General features: G+C 43.3%; 2 protein-coding genes across 11 annotated transcripts in view; both read right to left on the bottom strand.

Moving 5' to 3' along the window:
- The window catches only part of MYO9B (myosin IXB), a 116,963-nt gene extending 111,520 nt beyond the window's left edge, over positions 1-5,443 (bottom strand). For 5 of the 7 annotated variants that reach the window (XM_070747783.1, XM_070747740.1, XM_070747792.1 and 2 more), the window contains exon 1: positions 5,221-5,336. The gene's annotated coding sequence lies outside the window, so the exon portion shown is untranslated. Of the gene's footprint in view, positions 1-5,220 lie in introns of all 7 variants that reach the window. The other 2 variants (XM_070747748.1, XM_070747766.1) reach the window with 1 other exon arrangement.
- Positions 5,444-8,724: 3,281 nt separating this feature from the next.
- HAUS8 (HAUS augmin like complex subunit 8) overlaps positions 8,725-15,122 on the bottom strand; it is a 32,186-nt gene continuing 25,788 nt past the window's right edge. For all 4 annotated transcript variants that reach the window (XM_070747713.1, XM_070747697.1, XM_070747688.1 and 1 more), the window contains exons 10-11: positions 11,513-11,654; positions 8,725-9,481 (exon numbers count right to left, since the gene is read on the bottom strand). In XM_070747713.1, the coding sequence (XP_070603814.1) occupies positions 9,361-9,481; positions 11,513-11,654 (263 nt within the window). In that variant the 3' untranslated portion in view covers positions 8,725-9,360. The remainder of the gene's footprint in view (positions 9,482-11,512; positions 11,655-15,122) is intronic.

The raw sequence follows: 15,122 nt of genomic DNA, 5'->3' as shown, positions 1-15,122 counted from the left end.
CAGTTTACCACTACAGGGAAAACTGCCGGATTGGTTGAGAACTCCATAGTGTCATCCCCAAACCCCCAACACTTTACCCTTAGATTATCTACGGTTGACCTATCCAGATTCCTAAGAGGTCAGTACTGTAAGGGGCGAGTACAAGTGCACTAGAGTGCCTTCCGTCCCCTGTCCTATTGCTCTCCTATATCTCCTATACCTTTCTTCTATTCCTATATCTCTTCTTCTATTCTTTCATTGATTGATGTGTTCTATTACTATACCTTCTTTTCTATTATTTCTTAGATATATTTTACTATGAGTATCTCCTCTATAAACTTCATCATGTATTTTACTATGTGTATATAGATATACACCCACTAAAACCCTCATTGTGTATTGGACAAAATAAATAAATAAATAGAATTCAATCCTAGAGACAGTTTTGAACAGATATCCAAAAGTAACTGTTTATAAAGGTATGATTTCAAAAGCTAACTGCATCCTAAAGCTGTTGCTTACATATTCAGGCGTTGCATTCTCTTAAATATACATTCAACAATAAGCACAAACCTTTACCATCTATCAATATTCAGTTGCAGCTTATTTAAAAAAAGAATAGTTATGCATAGACATCTAAGTCAAAAGGTTTATTCATAAGTCTGATTATTCAGTTAGTCTCACTTATGAATCATTCTTTATCAGAAAGCTAAGCCTTCATAAAGTTTCACCCAAACAGACATTATCTTTTATATTTTTTTCTAAATTCTCTTTATTGCTTTCAGCTAGACAAAATCTCTACTAGGTTCCAGGGCATGAGCTGAACAAAACCCAGGAATCTGACTGCCATATCTTACAGCTCAGGAATCCATCATGGTGCAGATGTTAATTTGGGGGCTGATTTGCTTGACCCAGAAAAAGAACTGAGTCAATCTCTGGGGGGAAAATGATCTCTTTGTTTAGTCAGCCAGTCATCCTCGAGACTCAGTGCAAAACGCATGGCTCAATTTGGAACAGAGAGGAAGTTATCAAGAACATCTGCAACAAGCAATGCTGGGCGGCAGGCAGATTACTTTAGGAGTAGGAAATGAGGGACCCCAAGTAAGAAGTTGAGAGGCCTACTTCAAGTTCTTCTATCTGCAGACAAAACAGTTTCCGAAATTCAAAACCAAAAGAACTTGGTGAAACCAAGGAGGTGGTTAAACAGGAGGCAAGATTCAGAAGACTTTCTTTTTAAGACGAATCCTCACTTCTAGCTGGAACATATAGCTCATCTGTTGATTTCCCCCCTCACACATATAAAAGCAAAGATGCCCTTTTCATTACTTAATATATTGATATATATTTGCCCTCAAACTAGTACTGATCAAATAATATTCATTTTATTTACATGCCAACTCTGTTGTGATTAGTTAGAATAAAGAAACTAATTGGACGAGGAGGAATAATATAGATTTAAATTCAATTCTGATCATGTTCGTGTAAATTTCATGTAATTATCTTCATTGTTGCCCTGAGGACAGAGACATTTTTCATGGATTTCACTGCCAATCACTTTAATTAGACAGAATGTCTTTAAAATGTTGCCCTATTTTTTCAACAAAGAAAATTTAAATACTTGGCGGATTATTTAGAACCTCAATGAGTAAAAAATTATTTAGAACCTCAATGAGTAAAAAAACAATAATTAGCCGCAAAGATGGGAAAACTCCACAGGGCGAAAACCACATGGGTGTTAACATTTAGTACTTGATGAAGTCCTGTGATGTAATCTTGGGACATGTAACTTCACAACAGTTTTAGCCTCAGTTTGTGTTTTAAACACAGTCAGATGAATCTGAAGCACAAAGAACAGAAACAACCAGTTCTAAAAAGGTGTGTTATTTGGTTTTTTAACATCTGTTTTTTCTGAAAACCAGACACAACTACAGTAAGTTTCCTGCCACCACTATAACTAATCTCCAGACATGTCAAACTCCCAAATGGGCTGTCTTATTAGTAATGTGTCTGCTAAGCAAGCTGATGTAAGGAGTCCTAATTGAAAATGCTCTTCAAAAACATGAGTATGTCAGGCACAATTTGAGGCTAGTGAGCAAAGGAGCTCAACCACTAACCAGCAGTCTTAATTGTAGGGAAGAAAGCAGAAAAAGGGGTGGAGCACATTTCTCAGCTAAGTAACTACCATGAAATTATAGAAACTAGTTTCCTTTGGCATTAACAGTTCTACCCAGTTAAGATGCACAATCTTCATTCTTCTTTCCATTGTGTGGTCATCCCAAAAGCCTTCTGCCGCACGAATCCCAGCGACCGATTAGGTCCCACAGAGTGGGCCTTCTCCGGGTCCCGTCAACTAAACAATGTCGGTTGGCGGGCCCCAGGGGAAGAGCCTTCTCTGTGACGGCCCCGACTCTCTGGAACCAACTCCCCCCAGAGATTAGGACTGCCCCTACTCTCCCTGCCTTCCGTAAACTCCTTAAAACCCACCTTTGCCGTCAGGCATGGGGGAACTGAAACACCTCCCCCGGGCATGTTCAATTTATACATGGTATGTTTGTGTGTGTGTTTGTTAGTAAATGGGGTTCCTTTTAAATCTTTTTAAATATTTTAAATGTATTTGGATTTGTTATGATTCGCCGTATCTTGTTGTGAGCCACCCCGAGTCTGCGGAGAGGGGCGGCATACAAATCTAAATAATAAATAAATAAATAAAATAAAATCCCAAAAACCTATTAAATGGAAGGCTAGATAACAATGGTGATATCAACTCTCAATTTTCTTTCCCCATCTAAAACATGATTATCAAGGCTCACTTCACAGGCTTCTTTTTCAAATTAGAAATATTTTAAATGCTTCTCATTCTTGAAAAGCGTAGCAATATATACAACATACACAACCTATTCTACAGTCCACAGATCAAACATAGCTTCCTGACCCATGTAGTTTCTTTCCCTAGGATTTAGTATGTGCTCACTGTGACCTCTATAACTTTCTGTCAACTCTCTCTTTCATTTATGTTTACTTGCAGGGCCCAGATAAATTATCTCCTGGTCCTACATGCGCACACAATCAATAAATTTCCGAGTCCCTCCATCTTCAACTGCATCCTTCCTCACCTCCACCTAGCAAACTCACTTATTTAATATACCTTCAGGAATATATTGAATTTCAAAAGTTGACAAACCTCAAATGCTTTTCTCCTTTCATGTTTTCCCCACTCCAGGGTATCCCAAGAAAAAGTCATTATGCCCAAGCCACTTCTAAGCAATCCCATTCTTCAAGAACCCTTTCATCCACAATCCCACCTACTAACTAACCAATCAATCAATCAATCAATCAATCAATCAATCGAACCAACCAACTCTGCATTTCAAACATGCATCACACCTTCACCCTTTCTGCTCACTTCTCATGGAAAACAAAATACCCCACCTACTTCAACTTCAGGGGGACACTACAAAACACCCTTCTTTTCACTTCAACTTTTTATGAATCTCTCCCAATGTCAGAGAAAAAGGCCACCTCCAGAACTCAAAGATTCTCTGCTTCCCATCTATGATACAGCTGAGATAGGAAGACCTTTCCTTAGAGCCCTGATGGCAAGCCTATGGCAAATGTGACAGAGATGGCATGCAAATCCATCTCTGGGGGTACGTACGCCGTTGTCCCAGATCAGCCAGCTGGTTCACATGCGCATGTTTGTTGTTGGGTTTTCCACACCCTGGTGCACACACCTTCTGGTTTGGACACTTTGTGCCTAAAAGGTTTGCCATTGCTGCCTTAGAGTATAGGTCTTCAAACTTGACAATTTGAAGACCTGTGGACTTCAACTCCCAGAATTCTCCAGACCCTTGGACTTAAAACAGTGGTTCTCAACCTGGTGGTCAGGACCCCTTTAGGGATCGAACAACCATTTCACAGGGGACGCCTAAGACCAGGAGAAAAGACAAATTTCCAACGGTGTTAGGAACAAAAGCTTCTTTTCTGGCGCCTTGGAACATATTTTTACAATCCGACCAATCAGGCGTTTACAGTGGGGGTGTCCCTCTGAGCTTCCTACCAATCAGCTTCAAGCTCTGTTGGGAGAATTGGCGCTAGACTTATGGTTGGGGTCACCACAACACGAGGAACTATATTAAGGGGTTGTGGAATTAGAAAGGTTGAAAACCACAGGTTTAGAGCCCGGTCTCTGGCTAGCTTTTTTCAAACCTCAATTCTTTGCCCCCTGGACAATTTCTCTCTCTCTCTGCTGATCTTTGTAAGACACACTACGTCCACAAACCATGTAAGTTACTGCACACCGTAGCCTACCCTATTGTGCAAAAAAACCCCCTAACAACACCCCCCCCCCCCCCCGACACACACAAGTCGATGCGGTTAGTTCTAAAAGCAACACAGGAAATCATGTTCTCTAGATGAAAAGAATGGGTTCAATTAACTTTTGGGGAAGAGTGCTCGGCCAACCCAGTCAAACGGTCAGCCTTTGTAACCTTTTGCTTGTATCCTTAAGATTTTTATTAATATTTATTGTTTCCTCATTGCTTATTTGACCCCCTAGGACAATCCTTAAGTGTTGTGCCTCATGATTCTTGACAAATGTCACTTTTTCTTTTATGTACACTGAGAGCATCTGCACCGAAGTCAAATTCCTTGTGTGTCCAATCACATTTGGCCAATAAAGAATTCTATTTTTTACATGCGCATCACTTGGGGAGCCAACACCTCGTCCAAATCCCCCCCCCCCGGAGGGTTCTCAGGTGTCTGGTTGAGAAGGCTTGGCTACCTCACGACCAGCTCGATCTGGAGTTTGTGACTCTGGAGGTTGTGAGTTCGATTCCAAGTAGAGGCAGATGTAGGGTCTCCTGCTCGAGCAGGGGGTTGGACTAGATGACCTTCAAGGTCCCTTCCAACTCTGTTAAATCTGGAAGCTCTTCTCTCGTCGTTGCAGGGGATCGAGACCGGCTCCATACCGATTCCCCCCACTCCCCCAGGGACATACCCCCCTCCCCCCTCCCCGTGCGGTTGAACCCCATCTCCGCAAGAAGAGGCTCCCCCACCACCAGCCTCCGCCCATTTTAGAGCAGAGCTCCTCTCCCAGCTACCTCCCCGTCACGCCCCGCCGCCGTTTCCCCAACCGCCCCGCTACCTTCTTTCTTGCCCCCACCACCGCCCCCACCTCAGCTCGCGAACGAACCCCTCCCTTTTCCCCCCTCTCCCTCCCACCCCACTCCCTTCAACCCTTACCTGGACCAGAACGCGGGCAAAAGCAGGCCGCGGCTCCAATTCGGCGACTCCCTCGTCCAGAGCCAAAGCAGCCTAGGCGAAGGGAGCCGCCTCCGCCTCCTCGCCCGCCTGACCGCAAGCTGAGGCGGCGCGAGCCACTTCCGGGTTTTGGCGGGCGGGGGGGAGAGAGAGAGAGAGTGAGCGCGAGAGCGAGCGAATATCCCCTCCGGCGCACGCGCACCCTAGCTTGGGGGGGAGGAAGGGGGGGAAAGGAAGAGGCGAAAAACTGGGAGCTGAAATGCGCAAGCGCCCTTTTGCCTCAAAGCGGCTCGAGGCGTGTGTGTGTGCGTTTCCTGTGGCGCTTTCAGTCAGCCCGTTGGCGCTGACAAACCCTGGTCTCCAGAGCACCAGAAAGGGCTCTGAGGGAGTCCCAAAAGATGCTTCCCCCCCCACACACAAGGAGGCGACTGGACATTGGTTTTTCTCTGAAGTACGTTTCGCTTCTCCTCCAAGAAACTTCTTCAGCTCCGATTGGATTCCGTGCCCCCCATTACCCTGTCAGAGCCTGAAAAACTTCTTGAAGGAGAAACCAAACGTCTTCAAAAGAAAAAAACCCCCAGAAAGGCCAGTTGCCTCTTGCGGAGGGGAAAAAGCACCTTTGGGACAACCCTGGGTGACTGTGAAACTGTTTCATACCCTCAAAACATCGTTACAGGCAGCGAAGGGCTACCAAACGTTTTACTACCACACTGGGGGCTTGGCTTATGCAGGACACCCTGCATTTTCTTCCAACACCTTTCAGTGGAAATTGGGTGCTCTGGGTTGGAGCTCCATTTCTGCTACCCCACTGCGTCCCCCCCCCCCACCATCCGGGCAGCAGCCCACCCCTGACTACAGACCACTGCACGTCAAGACAACTAGACACAAGAACAATCCCTATGCTATCTGCTAAACAAATAATTCCCTCAACACTGTCAAACTATTCACTACCTCTGCACTATTACTACCACTAGTTTTTTCTGATCATTCCTATCACCCATTTCTTCACTCATGAGTGTATGACTAACGTGTTGCTTGTATCCTTAAGATTTTTATTAATATTGTTTCCTGATTACCCTATAACAGTGATGGAGAACCTATGGCATGGGTGCCACAGGTGGCACATGGAGCCATATCTGCTGGCACTCAAGCCATTGCCCTAGCTCAGCTCCAACATGCAAGAGCCAGCCAGCTGGGTTTTGGCTTGCAGAGGCTCTGGGAGGATGTTTTTTTTCCTTTCAGAAAGCCTGGGGGGATGGGGGAGGGCGTTTTTACCCTCCGCCAACTCCAGGGAAGCCTTTGGAGCCTGGGGAGGGTGAAACACGAGACTACTGGGCCCATCAAAAGTTGGAAAACAGGTCGTTTCCAGCCTCCAGGGACCGGGGGGGGGAAAAGCTGTTTTCACCCTCCCCAGGCATTGAATTATGGGTGTGGGCACTCGGGCATCCGTGATAGCACATGCCTATGCTCTTTCGGCATCCAAGGAAAAAAAGGTTCGCCATCACTGCCCTATGACAATCATTAAGTGTTTACCTCATGATTCTTGAAAAATATCTTTTCTTTCATGTACATTGAGTCTATATGCGTCAAAGACAAATTCCTTGTGTCCAATCACACTTGGCCAATAAAGAATTCTATCTGTCCGTGAAGGGAGATAGGAGTGAAGTCCAGAAGGGCCCATGTTTATGGAGCTTTATTGTGCAGCCCCCAAATTGTATCTGAGTCTTTACAACCCTGTAGAACCAGCCGCCCCCTGCATCTCCCCAGGTTTGCCCAAATTCACATTCATTCGATTGGTGACACTTTCTAACCATGTCGTCCTCTGCCTTCCTCTTCTCTTTTTGCCTTCAATCTTTCCCAACACGAGGATCTCTTCCGATGAATCTTCTCTTCCAGTTTGGGTTGATTGAACGCAGCGGCAGGCTGCACTTATTCGCAAACCAGTGCGTTGCGCATGCATCTTCTTACCCACACACCCATGCGCATGTCCCTCGTGCGATTTTGCTTCCGTGCATGTGCAGGAAGAAGAAACATGTCAAAATCTTGCGAGGGGATACTCACGTGCATAATTTGCTGCCACACATGTGTGGAAGCAAAAAATTGCTGAAATCCCACGCAAGAGAAGGTCCCCTTGTGAGATTTTGCTTCTGTGCATGCGCAAGAAGCAAAACACCTGAAAAATTCAGGAAAAAAGATGGCACCACCTGACAGACTGGTACCAGAGCGGTTGCGTACAAATTATGCAATCTGGTGGCTGCTACCGGAAGCCGCCTACTGCACTGGTAGGAACCCACTATTGATTGAACTACTGTACATGCATCAGTGCAGGTAGTCCTCGAGTCATGACAATTTAGCAAAAATTTATGTTGCTGCATGAAACGTTTGTTAAGTGAGTTTACCCCCATTTTACAACTTTTCTTGCCACAGTTGTTAAGTGAATCATTGCATTTGTTAAGTGAATCTGGATTCCCCATTGACTTTGCTGGTCAGGTTGAAAAAGGGGATCACATGACATTCCGGACACTGCAATCGTCATAAATATAAACCACTTGCCAAGCATCTGAATTTTGATCATGTCACCATGGGGATGCTGCAACAGTCATAAGTGAAAAACAGTCATAAGTCACTTTTTCAGTGCTGTTGTAACTTAGAACAGTCACTAAATGAACTGTTGTAAGTCAAGAACTACCTGTACTTTGATTTGGGAGAATCAGTTTCAGATCAGAACCTACACTCCTAAACTTTAGCTACCAAGACAAGGAGTGTTTATTGTTAACAGTTGTTTCGCTTTGGGATACTGAGGTTTGACTGCTTGTTTACCTATGGAGATTACAGGATGACTTTCGCCAGTCATCCTGGCAGCTAACCTACTGTACTTTAGATTGCTCGATTTTGACTCTAAATATAATCCATATAAACCACCTTGAACTCCCAGATAAAATGTAAAATAAATGCAATTAACATTAACGTTTGAAAACATACTATTGTTTATATGCTTATTGGAGACTATGTTTTCAAATGTTAATTGCATTTATTCACTGAGAAATAGTTCTGTAAGATTCTAATAATTAACCATAGCCAATCAGCAAATGGAACCGTCAATTCCTTTCTTTTACCCTTGCTTTAGATATTGTGATTGTTTTTCTGTGTGGCCCAAAAGCAAAAAAATGAAGCTTTTTTTCTGTTAAGCATACTATAATTTTTATATATGTGTGTGTGTTTTGCAGGAATTCAGGGGATAGGATAAATAGAGGAACTAGAATAGTAGAGTTCAGTCTACATGCCAATTCCACAGGAAGAACAGAGTGTGCAAACTATCATACAAAATTCTCAATTTCAGAGGATAACAAAAGAACGCCTATGATCAATATATTGGAGCCCTACAGCGAGAGAGAAGTGCCAGATTCTCAAGCTACTTTTTGAACAATGGCAGTAGAGTTATATTATTGCTAATGAATTTTGGATAATTGAGAAAGGTAAAGAGTATAAAAAAGTTAATAGTTTTATTGATTACAGAAAGGCCTTTGTGTGGCCCATGCCAAGGTGTGGAATGGGCTTAGGAAAATGAGAATCCCAAGACATTTTGTTGTCTGCACATGACAACATTACCCAGAATAGGTAGCTGCAATCCAGGCAGAATAAAGTATAGTGAAGCAGTCTGGCTCCAGATTGACAAAAGAGGAAGGACAGGCTTGTACATTCCATTTATTCAACTTAACATGCTGCAAATATATTGAAGGAATTGGATTAGAAAAGTTGCTTGTTTTTAAAATTAAACACAAATAACTGTTCTTTCAATGTAAACAAATTTGCAGTGAGAAAATTATTACAAAAGTGAAAGAATTTCAAAGTGCAAATATATCCTTGTTTCCATTAGTTGAAATGGCACCAAGAGGGATGGAAGGCAAGAAAGCACATTTTGTGTCTTATTTTTCAATGTACCTTTCCAACGGCTCATGTCAATTAGGCTTCCCTTTAAAATATCCTCCCCTCTCAAGCAATTGTAGCAAACGAGTAGGAAATGTTACTCCAAATAGTGCAGCCTATTTCACTCTTTCAGTGACAGAAAGAACAGAAAGACCAATTTCCTGTTTCAGTGACACCAAGAGCTAAAGATTGGATCTAAGTAAAATACAATTGCTTCATGGTCTCCAGACCCAAGGTGTTTTCAGACACTTTCTGATAATGGAGTGAGGCCTCCTTGCTCACATCAGCAGATAAATCCACAACATGTGCAAAGTTCCTGTGGGGGAAAGACGGGAAGGGGGGAAGAGGTTGAAGCAATTATATGAACAGGCTTCTACCGTAATTTCCTCAAAATAAATTTTGAAAGTAAAAACCTTAATAGCATGGCTGCTTGAACTGATTTAAATTTCATTTAGTTCAGGCTCAGGCAGATCAGTGCCTAGGGGCACCATTAAACCCAGCTAGGCTCATTTGTCTCATCTGCAAAGGTTCTTTTAATAAATAAAATTTAATTTACCAGTCAAATAAGAACGTGGCTTGATGCAAAACAAAGCATGAAATATATTAAATTAGTTTCATGCTGACTTTAATATATAGTGCTCAAAAAAATAAAGGGAACACTCAAAGAACACATCCTAGATCTGAATGAATGAAAGATTCTCACTGAATACTTTGTTCTGTACAAAGTTGAATGTGCTGACAACATGTGAAATTGATTGTCAATCAGTATTGCTTCCTAAGTGGACAGTTTGATTTCACAGAAGTTTGATTTACTTGGAGTTATATTGTGTTGTTTAAGTGTTCCCTTTATTTTGGGGGGCAGTGTACATAGGTCCTCTTAGCAAAGACATCATGGGGGAGATTATTTTCCAGTAAATGGGCATTTTGTAACTTACTACGCCCACCCTGGCAATTGTGTCGTGTATAGGCAAATTTGTCGTCAGCCATTTTGTGAGCATATCTTCATCCCTGCAGGAATTTCAAATGTGTTCCCTCGTGAAATCCTCTCATAAGGACTGGTTTTTATGCTAAGGTTTTAAATATTTATATTGTTTAAATGTTGTATTGTTTTATTCTATTTGGTCTTTGACACTTAGGGTTTTAAAATTTGTATTCTTTTATCCCAGGGGTCCTCAAACTTGTCAACTTTAAGACTTGTGGACTTCAACTCCATAGCTGGCTGGAGAATTCTGGGAGTTGAAGTCCACAAGTCTGAAAGTTGACAAGTTTGAAGACCTCTGTTTTATCCTGTACACAGCCCTGAATCCAATGGAGAAGGGTGGCCTATAAATGCAGCTAACTAACTAACTAACTAACTAACTAACTAACTAACTAACTAACTAACTAACTAAGCAAGCTCACTGCTGGGAGGCCATGGTTAAACTGTAGAAGCTTAGGAGGCCAGTGGAAGGAATTCAAATGAAAGAGCCTGAGCAGCTAATGACTACCACTACTCTTGGATTACTACTTACCTGATTTTGCAATTGTTTAAATCTAAATTTTCACTTAAACCAATTGAAGGATCATTTTAACACACCTTATGGAAAAGGTATGTTTCAACAGAAACTATGAAAATAAATACCTGTGAGGGAGCTACTATAATGGGAAAAGTCTAAAAAGAAGCGTTCTTATTCCTGAAACATTTCTACTCTCAATAAAAAGATGGGACTTATGAAACAAGCTGCGTATATTAGGGCCATGTTAGCATCACTGCATCATTATATTCTGCAAATGACACTCAGCAGTCTGCATTGGTTGCCGATCAATTTCCGGTCACAATTCAAAGTGTTGGTTATGACCTATAAAGCCCTTCATGGCATCGGACCAGAATATCTCCGGGACCGCCTTCTGCCGCACGAATCCCAGCGACCGGTTAGGTCCCACAGAGTTGGCCTTCTCCGGGTCCCATCGACTAAGCAATGTCGTTTGGTGGGACCCAGGAGAAGAGCCTTCTCTGTGGCAGCCCCGGCCCTCTGGAACCAGCTCCCCCCAGATATCAGAGTTGCCCCCACCCTCCTTGCCTTTCGCAAACTCCTTAAAACTCACCTCTGTCGTCAGGCATGGGGGAATTGAAATTTTCCCTTTCCCCATGGCTTATAGAATTTATACATGGTATGCTTGTATGTATGAGTGGTTCTTTAAATTGGGGTTTTTAAAGATTATTTTTAATATTAGATTTGTTTTCATTGTCTTTTCATTGTTGTTAGCCGCCCCGAGTCTTCGGAGAGGGGCGGCATACAAATCAAATCAAATCAAATCAATAAATAAATGAAAAATGCATAGTTTCTTCTTACGCCTCTACAAGTACCTTAGCAGGTCTGCATCCAGCTTCAAAGATACTTCCTCTAGCTCCTTCATGACATTCAGGGCTTTGGCATTTTCTTCGGAGTTTTGTAGCAGAGCTTCCTTCGAAACTCTCTGAAGCACAGTCAAGCTTTTCTGCATATCAGCTACCTCGTAAAAGTCAAAAGACGCAGCTGTTAATGTAATGTAGTCAGATAACAGGTGGACCTCAACTTACGATCACAATTGAGCCCCAAATTTCTTTTGTTAAGCGAGACATTTGCAAAGTGAGTTTTGCCCCATTTTATGGCCTTTCTTGCCCCAATTGTTAAGTGAATCATAAAATGTGGATTTCAAAATTATCTGTGAGCCTTTGGAGGTTGGAAGATTTGTCTCCTGACAAGTCAGTTTAGAGTGATTGGATCATCTGAAGTTAGTTGGGGGAAAAGATCAAAAGCAACTTGAGAAAATATTATTTCACTGAAAGAGTAGTAGATGCTTGGAACAAACTTCCAGCAGACGCGGTTGGTAAATTCACAGTAACTGAATTTAAACATGCCTGGGATAAACACATATCCATCCTAAGATAAAATACAAAAAATAGTATAAGGGCAGACTAGATGGACCATGAGGTCTTTTTCTGCAGTCAGTCTTCTATGCCAGTGTTTCCCAACCGGTGTGCCGCGGCACACTGGTGTGCCGCGAGACATGGTCAGGTGTGCCGCGAAGAAATAAGCTCAGCTTCTGGTCTCGCAACTTTTTGCGAAGAGAAAAAAGTTATGAGACCGGAAGCTGAGCTTGCTTCTTTGCGCCTTCCAAGTTTTCCAGCAGCTGCGGCGCCCCGCCCGGCTGGAGCTTCCCTGTCAGCAGGTGAGCTTTGGGGCTTGGTGGGAGGGCAGCGGCAGGGCGGCGCGCAGTGGGAGGGTGATGGCGGCGGCAGCGGCAGCGGGCAGGAGCCATGCCGTGGGGCGGTGGCAGGGTGGTCCCTCTCTCTCGCTTTCTCTTTCTCTCCCCCCTCTCTCCCTCTCTCTTTCTCCCAGTAGCCGTGGGGCGACGTCAGGGTGATCAGCTGTGAGGCGGAGCTCCGGAACAGAGGAACAGAGGCACCGACGGCGGCGGCTGGAAATGCTGGAATTGCGTGGCTGGCACTTGCCTGCTGGCTGGACCAGGACGGAGGCTCAAGCCCCACGTCCATGCCCAGCGCAACGCCAGAAATGTACGGCGTCTAGCCACCGCCGTCTGTGCCTCCGTTCTGGAGCTCCGCCTCACAGCTGATCACCCTGCCGTCGCCCCACGGCTACTGGGAGAAAGAGAGAGGGAGAGAGGGGGGAGAGAAAGATATAGCAAGAGAGGGAGAGAGAGAAAGAGATAGCAAGAGAGGTAGAGAGAGAAAGAGAGAGGAAGAGAGGGGGGATAGAAAGAGAGAGAAAGAGATAGCAAGAGAGGGAGAGAGAGAAGGAGAGAGGGGGGAGAGAAAGAGATAGCAAGAGAGGGAGAGAGGGAGAGAGAGAAAGAGAGAGGGAGAGAGGGGGAGAGAAAGGAGAGAGAGGGGGTAGAGAAAGAGAGAAAGCACAATAGAGAGAGAGAAAGAGAGATAGCAAGAGAGAGGGAGAGAGGGGGGGGAGAAAGAGAGAAAGCAAGAGAGAGAGAGAAAGAGAGATAGCAAGAGAGAAAGAGAGAGGGAGAGAGGGGGAAGAGAGAAAGAGAGAAAGACAGCAAGAGAGAGAAAGCAAGAGAGGGGAAGGAGGGTGAGGGAAAGACAGAGAGAGGGAAGGAGGGAGAGAGAAGGAGGGCAAAAAAAGAGAGGAAGGAAGGGAGAAACAAAGAGAGATGGAGAGAGGGGAAAGAAAGAGGAGGGAAGGGAGAGAGAGAGAGAAAGAAAGAGGGAGAGAGAAAAATAGAGCAAAAGGGAGGAAGAGAGATATTTTTTTTTCCAAACTTTTTTTTACATACACACACACCTGCCCCCCCCCCCCGCTCAATGTTCCCCAGGATTTTGTAAATGTGAATAATGTGCCGCGGCTCAAAAAGGTTGGGAAACACTGATTTAGAGTATAGCAATACCGCTTCACAGTGCTTTACAGCCCTCTCTAAATGGTTTACAGAATCAGCATATTGCCCCCAACAATCTGGGTCCTCATTTTACCCACCTTGGAAGGATGGAAGGCTGAGTCTACCTTGAGCCAGTGGTGAGATTTGAACTGCTTAACTACAACTAGCAGTTAGCTAAAGTAGCCTGCAGTGCTGCACTCTAACCACTGTGCCACCCCGGCTCTTAATATGAACCAGATGCCAAGCATCTGAAATTTGATCATATGATCACGATGCTGCAAAGCTCATAACTCACTTTTTTCATTGCTCTTGCAACTTTGAATGCTCACTAAATGAACTGTTGTAAATCGAGGACTACCTGTAGTGGTGATGATAATCAAACCTGGCTGCTTAGTTTAAACAAGCTTGTGAAGGATAACTTTCTCTCTGCATTGACTAACAGAAACAAAATGACTTGGGGAAAAATAAGATTTTACAATTAAATTTTAAATAAATTAAATTTTGAAGGGCTGTGTGTTGTATAAACGTCTTCAATTTCATGTTGCTTTTTGCAAAATTGGATTGTCAGGGGGCTCCAAATTTCTGTTAGCGTGAGGTTCACAACTACCTTAGCAATAAAATATTCTACAGGGTAAGTCATCAGTACTCGAAATCAAGATGCACAAGAGTTCACACATATATATATAGGACCAATTCAAAAAATTCCCCAAGCATTTTCCAATAGATCACAGTCAGCTTTTAAGGCTAATTCGTGAGCCAAATAGAAACATAGAAGACTGACGGCAGAAAAAGACCTCATGGTCCATCTAGTCTGCCCTTATACTATTTCCTGTATTTTATCTTACAATGGATATATGTTTATCCCAGGCATGTTTAAATTCAGTTACTGTTTACCAACCACATCTGCTGGAAGTTTGTTCCAAGGATCTACTACTCTTTCAGTAAAATAATATTTTCTCATGTTGCTTTTGATCTTTCCCCCAACTAACTTCAGATTGTGTCCCCTTGTTTTTGTATTCACTTTCCTATTAAAAACATTTCCCTCCTGAACCTTATTTAACCCTTTAACATATTTAAATGTTTCGATCATGTCCCCCCTCTCCCTTCTGTCCTCCAGACTATACAGATTGAGTTCATGAAGTCTTTCCTGATACGTTTTATGCTTAAGACCTTCCACCATTCTTGTAGCCCGTCTTTGGACCCGTTCAATTTTGTCAATATCTTTTTGTAGGTGAGGTCTCCAGAACTGAACACAGTATTCCAAATGTGGTCTCACCAGCGCTCTATATAGCGGGATCACAATCTCCCTCTTCCTGCTTGTTATACCTCTAGCTATGCAGCCATGTATCCTACTTGCTTTTCCTACCACCCGACCACACTGCTCACCCATTTTGAGACTGTCAGAAATCACTACCCCTAAATCCTTCTCTTCTAAAGTTTTTGCTAACACAGAACTGCCAATGCAATACTCAGATTGAGGATTCCTTTTCCCCAAGTGCATTATTTTACATTTGGAAACATTAAACTGCAGTTTCCATTGCTTTGACCATTTAGCTAGTAAAGCTAAATCATTTACCATATTA

This window comes from Erythrolamprus reginae, chromosome 1 (assembly GCF_031021105.1).
Source record: "Erythrolamprus reginae isolate rEryReg1 chromosome 1, rEryReg1.hap1, whole genome shotgun sequence".
Lineage (NCBI taxonomy): Eukaryota > Metazoa > Chordata > Lepidosauria > Squamata > Dipsadidae > Erythrolamprus > Erythrolamprus reginae.
The sequence above is the reverse complement of the archived record's forward strand: the minus strand, read 5'-3'. Positions and strand labels throughout refer to the sequence as shown.